Raw genomic sequence first — 17,316 nt, forward strand, 5'->3', positions numbered from 1 at the left:
CTTCTTTAAGAGAAATTTGGAATCTGAAATAGGGTACTGGGGCAGTTAGAGAGGTATAGACAGCATCTTCAAAACAGAGAGAGAGTTTTCACTTTCTCTATATTGCTGAAGCTTCTGAACAGGCCAAGATATCTTTGAGTATTTATTCCACTTTTACCATGACACAGGTTTCTACATTTATTAATGATTCATCAGCTTTATTTCTGAATATCCTAATTAGCATGACTACCATAATTTTCCTTGTAAGACACTTTTGAAGCCCAAATAGACCTCATGACTAGAAAGTGTTTCCTGTTATTAAGCTTAGCTTTTTCAATGTCCTCTCACTGCTTGATCCTAACAACTATAATCAATCATTCTCTCCTTTAGTAGCGTGTACACTATTCTGCTGTTCATACGCATTTTCCCACAGTAGAGCTGTCAGTTTGCACATACTGCTCTTGTAACTTTTTCCTAAGGTGATTTCCCAACTCACACTCATGCTTGAAGATGTTCTCAAGAGTTCTCTCTCAGTTTCCCCAACAGCTTTAGGACAGTACGGCAGCCTAAGATAATCTCAATATCCAATGCACATAGAAAGCCATTACTATTTCATGCAGTACCTTAAACGTTCTGAACACAGTCTGAAATTGGGTTGACCTTTTCCGGACCAAAGTGTCACTGTGGACATATATCTAATATATTCTCCATCAACATGCTTTCAGGCTCCATTTTTTTGGTATAATATTGTTGGCACAAGACAGCAACAGGAACCCTGTTGAGTGAGATGAGATCTGCCCACCACCTTCCTCCTCTTAGTTTTTCCTTCAATTTTATGTGTCACAAGTTGCATATCATCAAACAAAACAGGCATCTCCAGGCTGGTGTTTAAGCACCCACACACCCTTTTGCTAACAAATCTGTCCCATCACTCTTATTACCATTTGTCCCATCACTCTTATTACCATTGCTCACAGCCCACTGATTCTATCAGGCCAGAGTCCTAAACATCTCATCTGCTGCATCATGTGGGGTCACAGCCTATTTCTAAGGCATCTGTCACAGGTTACTGAAGAAAGCAAGAGTACGGCCAGTTCACTTAACTTCACTGATGCAGGGGTCCATGCTTCCAGCAGGGAAATGTTAAGAGAGCCTGCAAATCAAAGAAGTTGAAATACACAGCTTTGGAAGTTGCAATACACAGCTTTGGAAGTTGCATCACCTACTCCAGGCTGTATTCTTCTGCATAAGACCATCTGAAAGCTTGTGGCTGTTATCACCTAGACTTAATATCTCATCCACTCAGCATTAAATAGTAGATAAACAATCACCTGACCTCCAAGTGTGAAAGTTTCTATTCAAATTATTTGCTCTCAATGACAATAACAAATTGAAATTCTAAAAAAAATTAAGTCAACTGAAATACGGTCCTTATCAATTGTCAGTCCACCTATTAACAGAAGAATTGCATAATCCAGCTCTGTACTAACATTTTGACTTACAAAGACCAACAAGATATGGACAAAACTGAGTTTCTTCTAGCTGCGGCAGGCACCACTATGCTGTCCCTAGAGAACCTCCATCCTCCCCTTCCCTCAAAGGTGGCTGCTATAGAAACACTTATCTACCATGAGTCAAGCTCATGCGCTAACCGCCTCCCTCTGCACGGCTTCTCCCGTGCATGCTGATGTGTGGAGAGGGACGCCTAACTGCCAAATGTATTTCAGATTTGTTTTGGAAGACATGTTAAGTTTTTCCATTTTACCAATGTTCCATACGCTGAGAAGTGCGACATTAAAAGTGAGAGTTAACTGGAGTTTTCAGGCTCCCACCCAAATGCATACACTGAGAAGTGCGACATTAAAAGTGAGAGTTAACTGGAGTTTTCAGGCTCCCACCCAAATGGGAACAGCTTCCCAAACAGCTTTGGAGACATACTTTTTTCCGTTCATGTAAGCTGCTTAAGCTGTTAGAAAAAATTATTTCCTACTGCCAGGAAGTTAGGTTTGGTCATGAATCATTACACAGCTTAATAAGTAAAACAACTGAAGGTATTAGATACAGTTGCTTGCTTCTCATTATTCAATTATTTAACTCTATTTTGGATTCAACTACCTGAAAGGAGGTTGTAGCGAGGAGGTTGTTGGTCTCTTCTCCCAGGTAACAAGTTATAGGATGAGAGGAAAAGGCCTCAAGTTGCGCCAGGGGGGGTTTAGATTGGATATCAGGAAAAATTTCTTCACTGAAAGGGTTGTCAAGCATTGGAACAGGCTGCCCAGGGAAGTGGTGGAGTCACCAACCCTGGAGGTATTTGAAAGACGAGTAGATGTGGTGCTTAGGGACATGGTTTAGTGGTGGACTTGGTAGCGTTAGGTTAATGGTTGGACTCGATGATCTTAAAGGTCCTTTCCAACTAAAATGATTCTATGATTCTTCTGGAACATTGGCTAAGATAATGACAGCACGTGACAACGAATTTCCAGGCTATGATGTGGTACAGACCACACCTTACATTTGTTATGTTTTTGGACTTTCAGTTTCATTGATCAACTTTGTGTGACCACGGAAAAGTAAGCAGAGGCATCTAGGTTGCCTTTTCCCATCAGATTTATTTTTATGAGTATTCTATTTCTCCATTCTCTTACTCTCTCTAAACAGTGCCAATCTATTCAGTCTTTCTCAAGTGAAGAGCACTTCATGCCTGAATCCTTCCTGCCTCTTCTGTGAACCCTGTCTTCTCCTTCTCTGTTCTTTCCTTAGTTTGGACATCAAAACAGAAGCAAGTTATCTGAAGATTTTTCCACAATACTAGCTGCTCTGCATTATCTTTGCAGCCATCAACTGGACCTACTCCACTGGTCTTGCAGAGCTGCAAGATGATGTGTGGAAAGAGTAACAGTAAAATATTCCACAAAAAGTGAACAGGAAACCTCTCCACCCAATACCTACACAACAGAAATGCTGTGGGCAGCCCTTATGTCGGCACTCAGGATGCACAACATTATACCAGGCATATACTCGACTAGCAAAAAAGGCATACTTTTTTATGACTAAGCATCCACTCCAGTGACTCATGAAAGAGCATAGTATCTATTTCTAGAAGTATCATTGTCTTCTCAGTGTTCTCTGTCCTATTGTTTATGGATTAATCTTCACTGCCAATTTTGTACTTTCCATACATACTATTCTTTTCTGTTCAGCCTTCAGATAGTTAACATATAATGCAGTTAACAAGAAATGGACCTGATTTAGAATCCTATGCAGAAGTGTATCATTATGTTTGTCTCAATCCCTCTTTGAACCATGACACAGGCTTCAACTCTTCACCCAATGTGTGCATTACAGGTAAATGGAGATAATGACCTCACCTTTCAATTCTGCCCCAAAATAAATCATTAAAAATGTGCTCATATAATGGCTAGAGCAACATATCTGAAGAAAGCTACAAAATACACTTCAAAGGACCCACCCTTTTGGAATGAGGTAAATGCAAAAGCCTGATATCAACAACCTTGGCAATGTGACTCACATTACCCAGGATACTGCATGCTACTTCCACACTCTTTCCTGCCCAGAACACAGGGAGGAACATTAGTTACCCAGGCAGAAAGAAGCCAAGCGCCAGAATACATGGAGAGGACACAAGTGCAGAGTGGACAGAAAACACATAAAAAGGTAACCAGGTAACTCTTTAAACACTCAGTATAGCTGTGCTTTAATACTGAAATTCCCTCAGTCTCCCTTGACTCTGCAGAATTGCTCTACCCTACTCTGATAGCAGCAATGGGGCCTGGAATGAGAATGCAGCAAATACAACTTTTAATATGCCCAACAGCTTTGTGAAAAAATTAATTAAAGGCTTCAGGGAATTGCAAAGTAATTACATCAAGAAGTCCTTTATTACTGTTCCAGATAACTGAAGATGCCTCTATTTTGACAAACTTCTCAAAGTTTATTAACCGATTGGAAATAAACAAAATTCTTGAGGAAAAGGCATCCCAGCTTCTAATGGCCACATTTTCATCTAGACCTTTCTAAGAGACCTGACATATTTATTATTAATAATCTTTATTAATAATCTTTATCCTCACTTGATATGTAATTCCCTGGAAACTAATCCCAGCTGAATCTTTCACACTCTGAGAACAATGTTGCTGCAACGGAGAAGTGAGAGATATTTAACCGATATGAGAAATGTTAAGAGGACAGTTATGCCTCTACTGCATTTTGACTCAGCACTTTGGTTTTAAGTCACAAACACTCCAGGATGGTCTTATACTGGCTGGCCTCTGCAGTGCCACAAGGAGTGAATATTCCATGTGTCTTTCTCCATGTATTTGACTGCACCTTCCTGCTCCCCATTTGGGACAGTAATGTCTTCAAAGACTAACCCTTAATGCTATTCCTAAATATGTCATTTGGGAGCATGGATCTGATGCTCCAATTCATGAATCACTTCCAGCCGTAAAAACTGACTTCCTTCAGTGCTAAACTCCCCTGTATTCTAACAAAACTGGCTGATTGCTTGGAAACATACAGAAGAAATGAAATCATATATACATCGTGGAGGTAAGGGAAGACAAAATGATACTATATTCAGAAAGCATTATATCCTGGGTGGGGTTTCCTTGTCTTCTTTTACACCTTTGAACCAAGAATTCAATAAAGGGACAATATCTCCTCCCTACACAATAGGCATTTATGGGAGATACCATAATTGTTGGTACACAATTTCCCTTCCGACCTGAATTATTCTATGATCCTACTAGTAGTTAGAAGAGAAAGTATTGCTTATGGGAATGAAAGGAATTGGGGGTTATAACTAGAATCATAGAATCATAGAATCATAGAATCACAGAATGGTTGGGGTTGGAAGGGACCTTAAAGATCATCTGGTTCCAAACCCCCTGCCACAGGCAGGGACACCTTTCCTCTAGACCAAGTTGCTCAAAGCCCCATCCAATCTGGCCTGGAACACTGCCAGGGAGGGGGCATCCACAGCTTCTCTGGGCAACCTGTTCCAGTGTCTCACCACCCTCACAGTCAAGAATTTCTTCCTAAGATCTAATCTAAATCTACCCTCTTTCAGTTTAAAACCATTCCCCCTCGTCCTGTCACTACATGCCCTTGTAAAAAGCCCCTCTCCCGCTTTCCTGTAGGCCCCTTTCAGGGACTGGAAGGCTGCTAGAAGGTCTCCCCAGAGCCTTCTCTTCTCCAGGCTGAACAGCCCCAACTCTCTCAGCCTGTCTTCATAGGAGAGGTGCTCCAGCCCTCTGATCATCTTCGTGGTCCTCCTCTAGACTCAATCCAACAGCTCCATATCCTTTTATATCGGGGGCCCCAAAGCTGAACGCAGTACTCCAGGTGGGGTCTCACGAGAGCAGAGTAAAGGGGCAGTATCACCTCCCTTGACCTGCTGGCCACGCTTCTTTTGATGCAGCCCAGGATGCAGTTGGCCTTCTGGGCTGCAAGCGCACATTGCCGGCTCATGTTGAGCTTCTCGTCAACCATCACCCCCAAGTCTTTCTCCTCAGGGCTGCTCTCAATCCATTCTCCACCCAGCCTGTATTTGTGCTTGGGATTGCCCGGACCCACAAGCAGGACCTTGTACTTGGCCTTGTTGAACTTCATGCAGTTTGCACGTTCCTGGAATGTTCTTGTGTTCATCACGCTGCTCAAAATAGCTTTCCCTTTAGCTCTGGAGATCTGTCTTAGGGAGGAGATTCTCTGATGTCTTTCAGCATTCATTTTTGTCTGAACTTTTCTTACACACCTGCTTACCACTGGGGTGAGTTTCAGGACAACAATAAGACATCTGAGTTAATTGAATCTGATGGACGAAGTCCCTACTCATTTTATTACCTGTGTTTCCTCTACAGCAAACTGGCAACTTAATAGCCTTGCATTACCTGTGCCATATGACGTAACACTCTCTTTTCACCCACACCCAATTTGAAGCATATTGCCTGAGAATATGAAGCCGCCGGTGTAATAATGTTTCAGTGACATTAGTCATGTCACTATCTGATTGCAAATCCTATTCTTGCTATAATAGACAGTGTTGATTACTTCCTCACTTAAGACCTTTTATAAACTGTTAAGCAATTGACTGCCCTGATTAAAAAGGAACACCTGGTAAACTGGAAACTGCACAGCTCTGAGAGGCAGCAGAGCCTTCTGTGATACAAGAGTTTAAAAAAAAAGCAACACTAATCAGCAGTCTTGAGCACTGATAGAACCAACTTCTCACTTTTATTGGAGGCAAGGGTGAGGGGAGAAGTCCTCTGCCTGCAGCCCGTCTCTCCTCCAAACAATCAATCAGACCAACATGCCTGTCAAGAAGTAGTCACTACCCTGGAGTTGGTCATCTTGCATACGGTTGGAAATGACTGCTCGTCATATCTAGAGAAGCCAGTGTTGGCTTTGCATGAGAGACAATCAAAAGTATTATTTTTATTACTATTCTGCCATGGAGGACACCTAAAAATTGTAATCATGCCACACACCCACACAGACAACTCTGGCAGACAGTTAATGAGTAAGCTGCTAACCCTTTTAAAAAGGCTAAGGATACTCTCTCATTAGTAAGGCCTTGTATTCTTAAATCTAATGGCCACACAGTTCCTAGGGTACATACACTTCACAATACAAAGCCCCAAGCAGCCTCCATGTGTTAGAGCTGACCACACTATGCAGGAGAAGAAAGTGAACCAATATCTTCTCTATTTCTTCTCTTCCTCCCTTCCCAGCATCATATCTGCTTAAGAGTTTCTAATTACAATTATTTATGAAGAAAATGAGGTGCAACTGTATTCACTAATGAGTAACACCAGAAATCAGAACTTCCCTACTACCAAATCTGAGCTTCAGCCATTAGGTTGTGATTCCACCTTATAACAATGTTTGCATGACAGCAGCATGACACTATTCAGAAAATAACAACGCTTCTAAGCCCTCTGTAAGTCATTTGTATATCTAACTTGAGTAATTTTTGCTGGTCACATTCATATTTTGGATGCTGCATATTCTTGTGCTCTGTGGATGTGATGCTTCTAAGGGCAGCAACAGAAAGAACCTTGTTGGTACCCAATGCCAAGTTCATTTTACATAGCACTGCTACCTGTCTGGTGCCAACCCAAGTCTTTGCAAAGTGAAGGATTTTGCAAAGAAGAAGAACTGAAGAAAGGTAGAAGAACTATCCCACTTCTCCTGGGATATGCTCCGCCATTTTATACCTCTACCATTTATGTTCTACCATTGCTTGAGGTAGCCACACCTGAACTAGCTTTCATCTCATTAGCTCAAATACCCTCCCACCTTGCTTTTCTGCCAAGGACATCCAAGCTAGCTGGGGCAATGCTCAAAGTATGCTTATTTATGCATCTTCCTGAGGCATGGAATTACGGACATGCACATTTCTTCTGATCACTGATGTGTAAACTCACCTATCCAGTAGCCCAGTCCAGGCAGGGAGACACAGGAAGCTTTCTTTACCCATATTTACTATCAATTACATCATCTCATTCTCATCCCCCTGCTCAACAGGCTAAACCCCAGTTTTCATAACTCAAAAGCTTGAAAAACATAATCTTTATTTCATAGAATCATAGAACGGTTTGGGTTGGAAGGGACCTTTAAAGGTCATCCAGTCCAACCCCTCTGCAATGAGCAGGGACATCTTCAACTAGATCGGGTTGCTCAGAGCCCCGTCCAACTTGACCTTGACTATTACCAGGGATGGGGCATCTACCACCTCTCTGGGCAACCTGTTCCAGTGTTTCACCACCCTAATCATAAAAAGTTCCCTCCTTATATCTCGTCTGAATATAATATATTTAAAGGGTCAAACAGGCATATTGCCCTCACATCACCCACTGGAAGGCAAAATTCCATCTAAACCCCAAAATCTTTAAACCTCTTTATTTCAATGTTCCTTCTGCAGCTCCTGTTGCTTACGCACTGGCCTCGCGCTTGGTAGACAAAGAAAAAAGAGACCGCAGTATATGCAAGGAATGTGCATGCATGCCTACATCCAGGGACTGCAGGTCCAAAAGGAAGCCCTTTGCATCTCTCCAGAAAGCCAGTGCCACACCTACAATACTGTGTCATGGACATCCCCTCCTGTGACCTGCCATGGGGGCAGTTCAGCGGAATATACTCCTCATGGTCATGAGTCCTCATACAGTGGAGCTGTAGAAGCTATAGAAGAACTATCAGAGTCTGAACATCAGGGAACACTTTTTCATTGTTAGGGTGACAGAGCACTGGCACAGGTTGACCAGAGAGGTTGTGGAGTCTCCATTCTTGGAGATATTCAAAAGCCATCTGGACATGGTCCTGGGCAACCAGCTCTAGGTGGCCCTGCTTGAGCAGGAGAGTTGGACGAGATGACCTCCAGAGGTCCCTTCCTACCTCAAGCATTCTGTGATTCCAAGCTGAGAGGTCTGTTTTAGTAATAGGTCTTCATAAGGGAAAATTCAAGAACAGGTTATACCCTACCACAGTTCACCCCGAATCATGTTTTGAGGATCACTTACTAAGTGCCCAACATGTGCCAAAGGCCCACAGAATTTACAAGTGTGACAAACAAACACATAGGGTATAATTAAGCATGCATTCAATAACTTCTTAACATCTGCCTATCACCAACTATCATCAGAGCTGTCTCATGGAAAAAAGTCCCCCTGTCCCCCCCACCCCCATATCTGCATTTACAACAGGGTATGAAGACTTCAGCAACACGTGCCACCCCATTTCAGCTTTATGATGCACAGGTATACATGCAGGGACAGCTCTCAATCTAAATTAGAAGATGGCTCCCAAATCCTGCCACTACAACAGTGGCATTGCAAAGCTTCATAAGGACAGTTACCATTTCAGGCAGCTCTGCAACGATCATGCTTAAAGCTGAGATCAAGCAAAGCCCACGTGATTTCTGTTCAAAGCCAAGATTCACTCTGGGAACTCAGTTCAGTCCACTTTAAATGATATTAAATAATGTTTGTAGTGGCCTTAAACAGTCCCATATTGTCTTCCTCCACAACACCCCAGACTACTACTGTCTCCTCATACCTGCTTGCACAGGAGCCAGTTCTGAACCAGAGCAGTTGGCCACCCATCTGGCCTCACCTCGCCCCTCTGCAGGGCCACCCAGCCCAGGTCTGGCAGAGCTGCTGTTCAGACCTTCACAGACTGGGCAGAACTTGCTTACATCTGCCTGTAAAAACATAACATAGATATGCTCCAGCTAATCTTTCAGAGAACAGCACGGCCTCTACCAAAACAGTGCTCTGAAATAGCCTTCTGGCCTGTTGAGATATGTAGTAAACAACAAGGAAGTTAAAATCAAGAGACCCATTTTCTCACACTTTTTGTTCCTGCACATAGTGCAGCAACTGAGGCAAATTCAAATCCAGGCAAGATGGACACTACCAACTGTACTGATAGAAAAGTAAGAGTCTGCATGTTTCCAGTAATAAAAGCTTTCTTCATACTTTTTTTTTTTTTTTGAGAAAGATTTCTTGGAGGATTCAGAAAGGAGAGCTGATGGTTTTTGATGTGCAACTCTATGGCATGGGAAACCTTGGTACGTATCTCAGTTACTACAGACCATCACATTCTGTCTTGTTCTTTGTGAGCCCTTGATACTTTTGGTATTTATCTGCCTTGAGCATGAGGAGCTAAGGCTGTTAATCAAACAGTCAACAGAAGAAACCCCTGTTGCATGGATGGCTGATGCATTCTCCTCCTCTCCCCCACTGAAACCCTGATGATTCCATAGAAAGGCAAAAATTGGGCCCAGAATATTGTTTGCCAAAGCCTGATGCCTTCCTGGCAGATTTTTCTCTATTTGCAATTTATTAAACTTGAACCAAGTAATCAGTGTCTTCTACACACAAAAACTGGAGACGAGTGGGGTTTTTGATTGAATTAACTTGATTTTTGAAAGGCCCTTTTCCCACCACACCTCCAGTTCAGTTCTGGCGTAAAGAGAAACAGCTGGTAACTCGTATTGACGACAAGCTCTACAAATGCCCCGCTGTTACCAAACGCGAATGCTCGGTTGCAAGCAGTTTAGACTAATTCATTTCCTCTATCCCCACCGGTCCTGTAAAACCAGCCAGTGTGAAACGCCTTGTCATTTTGGCAGCTTGCGAGTATCACATTTCTCAGAAAGCAAACAGGTCACTTCTCTAGTACGCTCGTACTTTTGTCACGACCTGCTACAGCTGTCTCCTACCGAGATGCTAAAGTACAAGTTTGCACTTCAGATCAGCTGTTGTAGCTCGCTCCACAGAAAACACGGCAGTCCTTTGTACTGTGCTCCGAAGGTGCATCTGAAGAGTTAAAAACCAGCACATGCTTCTAAGGAAGATTAAAACCAGCATGGAAAACTGCACCGAGTTTGGTTCCTGTCTTTTTTCTTTTTGTCAAAACTCTTTCTCGGCCCTTATTTTTGTACTGACTCAACAAGCAGTGCAGTGGGTAACTCCCAGCCCTTTCTCTGGAGTCCCACCCACATTCGCAGAAGAGGAAAAAAAAAAAAGAAAAGAAAACAAAAGGAAAATCAAACACTGTAAAAAGATAGCCAATATTTACGGAGGCCGTCCTTGTCTTTGTCTGATAGCATCTGAACCCACCAGCCAGAAGTCACAGGGCGACTCCCCTGCTGTCACCTCCGCCTGGTTTTTAGGGAGCAAGCGGGGTGAGCTCCCTTCCCCCACCAGGCAGGGCTGGAGGGGGAAGCGGAAGAAATGAGACTTTTAGCAGCCTTTTTCTGCCACCACCCCAGTCTTTTCGGAGACTCCCACTGCGCAGCAGAAACCCCCGCGGTCCAGAGCGGAGGAGTGGAGCTGGCAGCCAGCTGCTTCCCCGAGCATCGCCCGCAGCTGCTCGCATGGGTATCCCCTCTGGGGCCAGGGCTGCCCACAGGACCCCAGCTGCGGGGGGCTCAGAGCCCTGCCGACACGGCCCTCTTAGCAACGGGGCAACAAAGAGCAGCCAGCTCACCCTCGTCTCATTTCCTGAAAAAAAAAATACCCCTGTCTTTTCGGTTCAAGATCTTTGGGATCTGTGGGAAGCGGAACCTGCACCATCCACTAATCCAAATGCTGTCCAAAAAGAGAAGACCAGAGGGAGGGCAGAGAGGGCCCCCCGTGTTTGGCTTAAGTATTTGCAGGAGTTATGGCCATGGGAGGTGTTTTTCTAAACCAGATGAGGGAGTTTCAGTATGAATGTGGTTTGAGCAGCCTGCAGCTTCCAAGGAAGAAAGCTGAGTCAGAGGTACCGATGTCTTCCAACACTCAGCTCTATTCAATGAAGCAAAACCAATGCTAAGTCTCTAGCTCTGATACTTGCAAAGAACACTGCTTCAAATATAATCCAACAGCTAGTAACTACACACTATTAGGGAGCTTTTATCAAAGAACTGAGATTTTCAGCAGCAGGATTTCTTTGCCTGGGGATATTTAGGCCTCAAGATAGATTTACGAAAGACAAAAAATTAATGAAACAGAAGATATTTATTCTAAAAGAGTGGCCTCACTTTACATGAATTAGAGCACCCTTAAATTTACACCTGCAGGTAAACTCCACCGTAGTCTTTCTGACCCAGCAGAGAAGCGAGCGCTCTGTTTGGAAGTCAGGCAGATCCCAACCTGTTACGTTTCCATACACCCTAATATAGAGAAACCTGCCCGCGTTGTGTTCTCAGGAGTACTACAGCAGGAACATGAGGTATTTTACACAAAACGCAGAGGAAGTGGTGCTCTGTAAAACAGCTGCTCTCACCCATTCAAAGGCAAACCACACTGAATGATCTCAGAGGCAAATTTTTTTAAAGACTCCAATGCACTGGAAAGGGCAGATGGGATTTAGTCAATAAACCCATTGTCAGGACAGGATCTCAATTTCATGATTCATCTAAAAATACCACACGCAGCTCAAAGACAGTAACCTGGACCCAGTTTAGCATTGATTTGAAAAGCATGACAAAAGTGACAAAACATTTTTAACAAGTACTTAGATCTCAAGCTCTATTTGTGTAACTACTTAGGGATGCAAACAATACCCAAGTCTTGGCAAAAGCAGTTTCTGGCCTGTCGTTGCCTCTAAGCTTGGAACAACCAACTAATGTGAAGTAATAAATGTGCAGGAAATAGCAAAGACAGTAATTGCTTTATGACTGTATTAGCAATCTGCAAACAGAGACTGTGTATATATTAAACCAAGAGGAGATTTTAATAATTTTGGGATTGGGAGGTGCACAGTGGAGTATCTCTACTGCTTTTGCCCAATTAGCTTTGCTAATGTAACGTACAGCTGCTAGACTTATCTGGTATTTGTACTTACATGCTATTAGCAAGGAAGTGCTGAACATCACACTTCTGAGGGACTACAGTTATTTAAATTGTTGTGAGGTTATTTACTAAATCCCAATCTACTTGAAAACCCATGCAGCTTCCAGGACACGGGGCCAATACCACCCACTAGCAGCTATATCGTGCTTCACTGGACTGGGTGTCACACCAGTAAGCCTTTTACAGTCACATTTACAGACAGCTCTGATCTCATCTAGGATGATGACCTTTAAAAAGGAAAAAAACTCAACACACCCATGCTGAGGCCCATTAAAGTGTTACCCGCACAAAGATTTTCCTCAATTTCTCTGGAAGAGGCCTACGGTTTTGAGTGAACCGAGTACTACGTTTGCTGAGAGTGTCCCATACGTGCTGTTCACGCACAGGACATACAGACAATATACCGCCAGGCTCTGATTTGTCACAGAAATAACATCCTAACCACAAGAACAAAAATAAACCATCCAGTTTCACAGCCGTTTCAGACGATTGGCACAGATTTTCGCTCATGACTCTAACAGGACAAAGATGGAGAAAGCCCCAGGCATGAGCTCTCTCTTCTTAAAGTCTCTGGCTCCTTGGCAGCTTCGGAGGAGTCTCCCCCAGCCGAGATTGCCAGAGCAGGGCACGCAGAGAGCTGGTGGCGGTGGAGAAAGGACCAACAACACAGCCAGCAGCAGGGAGAGGCTTCACAAATATCTGCACAGCTGGGGAGAGACTTAGGAGCTGAGTAACGCTATACTTGCTTAAATGGTAAACCAATCTGACATCTAAATCCTCCCAACAGGAAGGCTGATAAAAAGCTTCCCCCAGTCAAAGCATCCTGCTGCCTATCTGCAAGGCAGGTAAGTTTTGCCAGACAGCTAGTCACAAGATAATTTTAAAGCTATAGGGCTCATAAGTATTTCACACTGCAAAGCAAAGCTACTGTAAGTTACAAAATGTAAGCTGTGTATAAAATACAACTGCCTCTGCATTGTGCAGGTTGGGGAGTGAGGGTCGTTTTTCTTGCTTTTTCAATCTAACCCTGTGTCAGACAGAAAGCTCCTCCCAGGCTGTACCATGCACAAATGAAAGCAGCTTTCTCGGAGGAAAGCTACTAACGCTTCAGCAATGCTTTCCGAGCACAAAACCAGGCACGGACATTGTAAGAATAGACAGCCAACTGCATGAAGGCATTTGCTCACCTGATTTTCCCATGATCAAGTGGTGGTGTATGGTTTTTTTTTTAATTTCACCTGATGCCTCCTCTCTTCACTGAGTTTTGCCTCTAAATGTCGGGGAACAAAGCGTTCGCAATTTCAGCACAACTTCTTCAGTCGCCTGCGACCGCTGCTGGAGAGAACTCAGCAGCATGAACCCGTTACCGCCCCTTCTTCAGCACTGGAGTGAGCCTGCCCATGCCTTATAAGGCATAGGGACACCGCTTTTTTTTTACTTGAAAAGATCCTGTTTAGGGTCAGGAGCTATTTATCCTCCACAGTAACCAAGCAGCTCCAAAACACCATATGGTTTCACATACCAATTTAGCTTAGTAATCGTGGCTGTCTTCTGATAAGAGGAGGCTGCGAAAAGAAATTCTGCTGACAAATAATTCTGCTGCCACAGAGGGCATAATCCATGAGGTTAATTCATGCAGCTAAATACTTCTTAAAGTTTTACCCAGTTACCGCACGTAAAGTTGAAACAGGCAAGTGATAAAGAAGTTCAAAGTATAACTATGTTTCTGCACTGTTACAACATCATCTGTAGAAGGTAAAATGCAGCATAAGATTTTGCAGGTTAAACAGGAACTGTGCTGATGGTGTATTTTTGTAAAAAGACTTGGATGTATGTACACCTCATTTTGCCAGTGCAAGCACACTGCAGGCTGTGCCACTGTTATCTTCACACTACATCAAAATACCTCGAGCTAATCTGGCAAATATTAACTACTTCAACTATGGTGAACACGATACCTTGGTTTAACTTCAGAAGTGCTGCATCTCTCCAAACAATAATTCAGTTACGTGTTTCCAACTTTCATCTTTTCATCATCACAAAAAATCACCTGAGGTTAACGCTTCCCAAATTTTTGCAATGCCTTTCAAAATTTTGAGATTCTACTTGGTTTTGCGCCAAGTCTGCTGGCTTAGCAGGTTTTAATTATCCTTTATCTACCTCTGGAGACTGAGCTCCACAATGAGAACTCAGAAATAAAAAGATGATTTTTTTTTTCTTTTTCAAACAAGTAGCAGCAGCAGGTGGGGAAGACAACATCCCTTCACTAACACACTGCTCCTCCTGAGGTTGCTTCACTGGCAAGGGGGTGTCGCTATCTAATCGCTGATGGGATCACTGAGAAGAAGTATGGGGGTAACTGATCATCACCCAGAGGAGGAAACCGCAGGGCGTGAGATCACACTCATCTTCCCTACTCTGGTAGCAAGGCAGGCAGCAGAGCAGGAGGAAGAGGTCAGTGAAGGTGCAGAAGGAAATCTCTTTGCACTCCCTTGCTGTGAAAGTGGTGGCTGCTGGCTCAGAAGCAGGGTGGAGAGCTGGAGCTGATACTATCAGAGCCCTTCATCTGGAGGCGAAAGCTGCTGTTTCACTTGCTTGAAGGAGTGAACAAACCATGGGCCTGTCTGTGAACCCCAGCCTCTAAAAATGCTCTGCTAAACTTGAAATACTGGGTTGTACTACTACTAGGACATACATCAACGCTCAGCAATACCCTGTGCCACCCTCTGGCCATGACAACGAGTAGAAGGGAATTCAAATTTGCATAGTTGGGAGTCTCTTGTATTTGAAATGTTCATTTATGTCCTCATAGGTGACTGTTATATTTTACACTGTTTATGTTTTAGATCTTTATAATATTCAGCTGCATTATAAAGCGACATCCCCTCGGGACCTGGACTGTTACTAAGAAAACAGCATCAAGATCTTCAAAAGTGATCAGCAACACCTGCACGTGATTTTCACAACAGCTTGTGCAAGTAACTCGGAAAAGAGGGTTTCTCTGATCTGGCAAAAATCCAGTGTTACCTACAGGGAAAAAAAGGTGCTTTTTCTAATCAGAAAACAAGGAAATCAAAACCACTGCTGAGGCATGAAAAGTGAAAAGTATCAGTACAAAGTAAATGCAATGACTCATCAGAGACTGGAAAGCAATGTAAGCCGAGCTACACAAAAACAAAGAGGAAGCGGGGAGCTGGGATTTTTTAGCATTTGAATATTACCTGATGAAATTTCCACACTAATGAATATTGCTGATCTCATCAGATGGAAATTTGGAGGAAGTACGTACACTAATAATTAAGAATGTAATGAAGTCTTTGAAAATAATGGAAGTGATTAAATAAGAGCCACTGCTAGGGAAATTTGCAAACCGTAAATCATTAATACCCTTTTACCAGTTTCAGGTAGTATCAAACATACTGGTATCCGAGTGGAAACAAATGGGATTTCCCAGTTGCTCGATGATGGATCAGAGCATCTCCAAATGCGTGCTTGTTTAATTACTGCATGATTCCCTTACATAAAGAAAATAGTAAGATGACATTGGTATCACCCAATAGTGGGCATTGGAAACTATCTTACAGAAACAGAAATGCCCTGACACAACCAGATGTGAGCCCAGCATTTTGCCTCCTATAGCAACACCTACTAAACATTTCTGGAAAAGATGCAAAAAAAAGTACAATGTGGATTGACTCATTTTTCATTGTTCCATCTTTATGCTAAAAGGAAAACAGAACAAAAACAGCTGGCTAGAAAAAGTAACACTTAACTACTAAAGACTGGTGTAATAAATATTCTTTCTGGAAATAGGTTATAGAGCACATAAGAAGGAAAAATGAAATTTGAAAGGAAGTGCTTGAATCATAACAATCAGGGAGTTAGAGATAATTCATCTGCAGTAGAGCTATTTCATCTGCATCCTGAAAATCTGTGGCTAAAATTTTGGCATCAAACTGAATATGTGACATTCAGATGACAAAATGGATTCCTCCTTCTACCCTATCTTCCCTTTTCTCCCACCAAAGCAAATCCATTTCCCCCATCTGCATCAACCCCTTCTCTTTACCTTGATGTGACTGACCCTAATGCTCACAGTCGCATAACTTCCTCCGGCGCTACCATGCCTAAACCCACCTCCTTCCCTTGCTTTTCTTTCCTGTCTCCTCTGGAAGCTTCCTGCACCCCTTCCCACCAGCGGTTTCTCTTCACTGTCCCCCAACCTGCCCTGTGCGACCTGCTGTTTGCATTGTGACCAGCCCTGGGTAGCCACAGGCACTCTTAGGGTACCCCACAGACTGCCTGAGGGCATGTGGACTCAGCAAGGCCAGTGTGGTAGAACTGACAGTGTGAATTTCCAGGCCCAGCTGGGACTGTGCTGCTGGCTGTTGTCTCACAAACCTTAGTCTTCACAGCCACATGCTGACAGCCTCCTATATACATCCAGCAGCTTCCAACAGCCAGCCATACATGGCTAAATCTGTAGAAACTCAGGACTAAACATGTCTTTTTGACAGAACAGGAAACCCCAGGCAGACCCCAGGTTACCCATTGTCTTCCCAGAGGTCTGCCTCCACACAGCTGAGTACCCATCTCCATCCAGCAAGGAACCCACCTAAGCAGGACTCCGTGTCAGCTATGTGTCTGTTGTGACAGCCCCAGTACCATCACGGATTTCAGCCTGCAGCTTCTGATCCAGCAGCAGTGCAAGTGATGAAGTAACAGCTGGCCAGCTGCTGCCTATGCAGATCCCCAACTGCTTGCAGGCAGGTTCAGACACATTTAAGGAGGCCTGAGATGAACCTTTTCACATGTGCATGCTCTGATGGGTCCAGTTGATGCAAATGCCTGTCACCATTAGTGTTTTGAATCATTAATTCATAACATCAATTGGTATGAATCAGGTACAATTAGGTGCCCGCACGGACTGGGACAGACATATGACAAGACCGTCATACGTAAACCCTGCCACAGAGGT

General features: G+C 43.5%; 1 protein-coding gene across 5 annotated transcripts in view; it reads right to left on the reverse strand.

Annotated features, from left to right (window-relative positions):
• Positions 1–13,673, reverse strand: part of GLIPR2 (GLI pathogenesis related 2) — a 29,645-nt gene extending 15,972 nt beyond the window's left edge. For all 5 annotated transcript variants that reach the window (XR_011047842.1, XR_011047841.1, XM_068396707.1 and 2 more), the window contains exon 1: positions 13,526–13,673. Coding sequence is in view for 3 of the 5 variants with exons in the window: in XM_068396707.1 (XP_068252808.1) it covers positions 13,526–13,538 (13 nt within the window). In the remaining 2 variants the exon portion in view is untranslated. The remainder of the gene's footprint in view (positions 1–13,525) is intronic.
• Positions 13,674–17,316: the final 3,643 nt, after the last annotated feature.

Source organism: Nyctibius grandis, chromosome 3 (assembly GCF_013368605.1).
Source record: "Nyctibius grandis isolate bNycGra1 chromosome 3, bNycGra1.pri, whole genome shotgun sequence".
Classification (NCBI taxonomy): domain Eukaryota; kingdom Metazoa; phylum Chordata; class Aves; order Nyctibiiformes; family Nyctibiidae; genus Nyctibius; species Nyctibius grandis.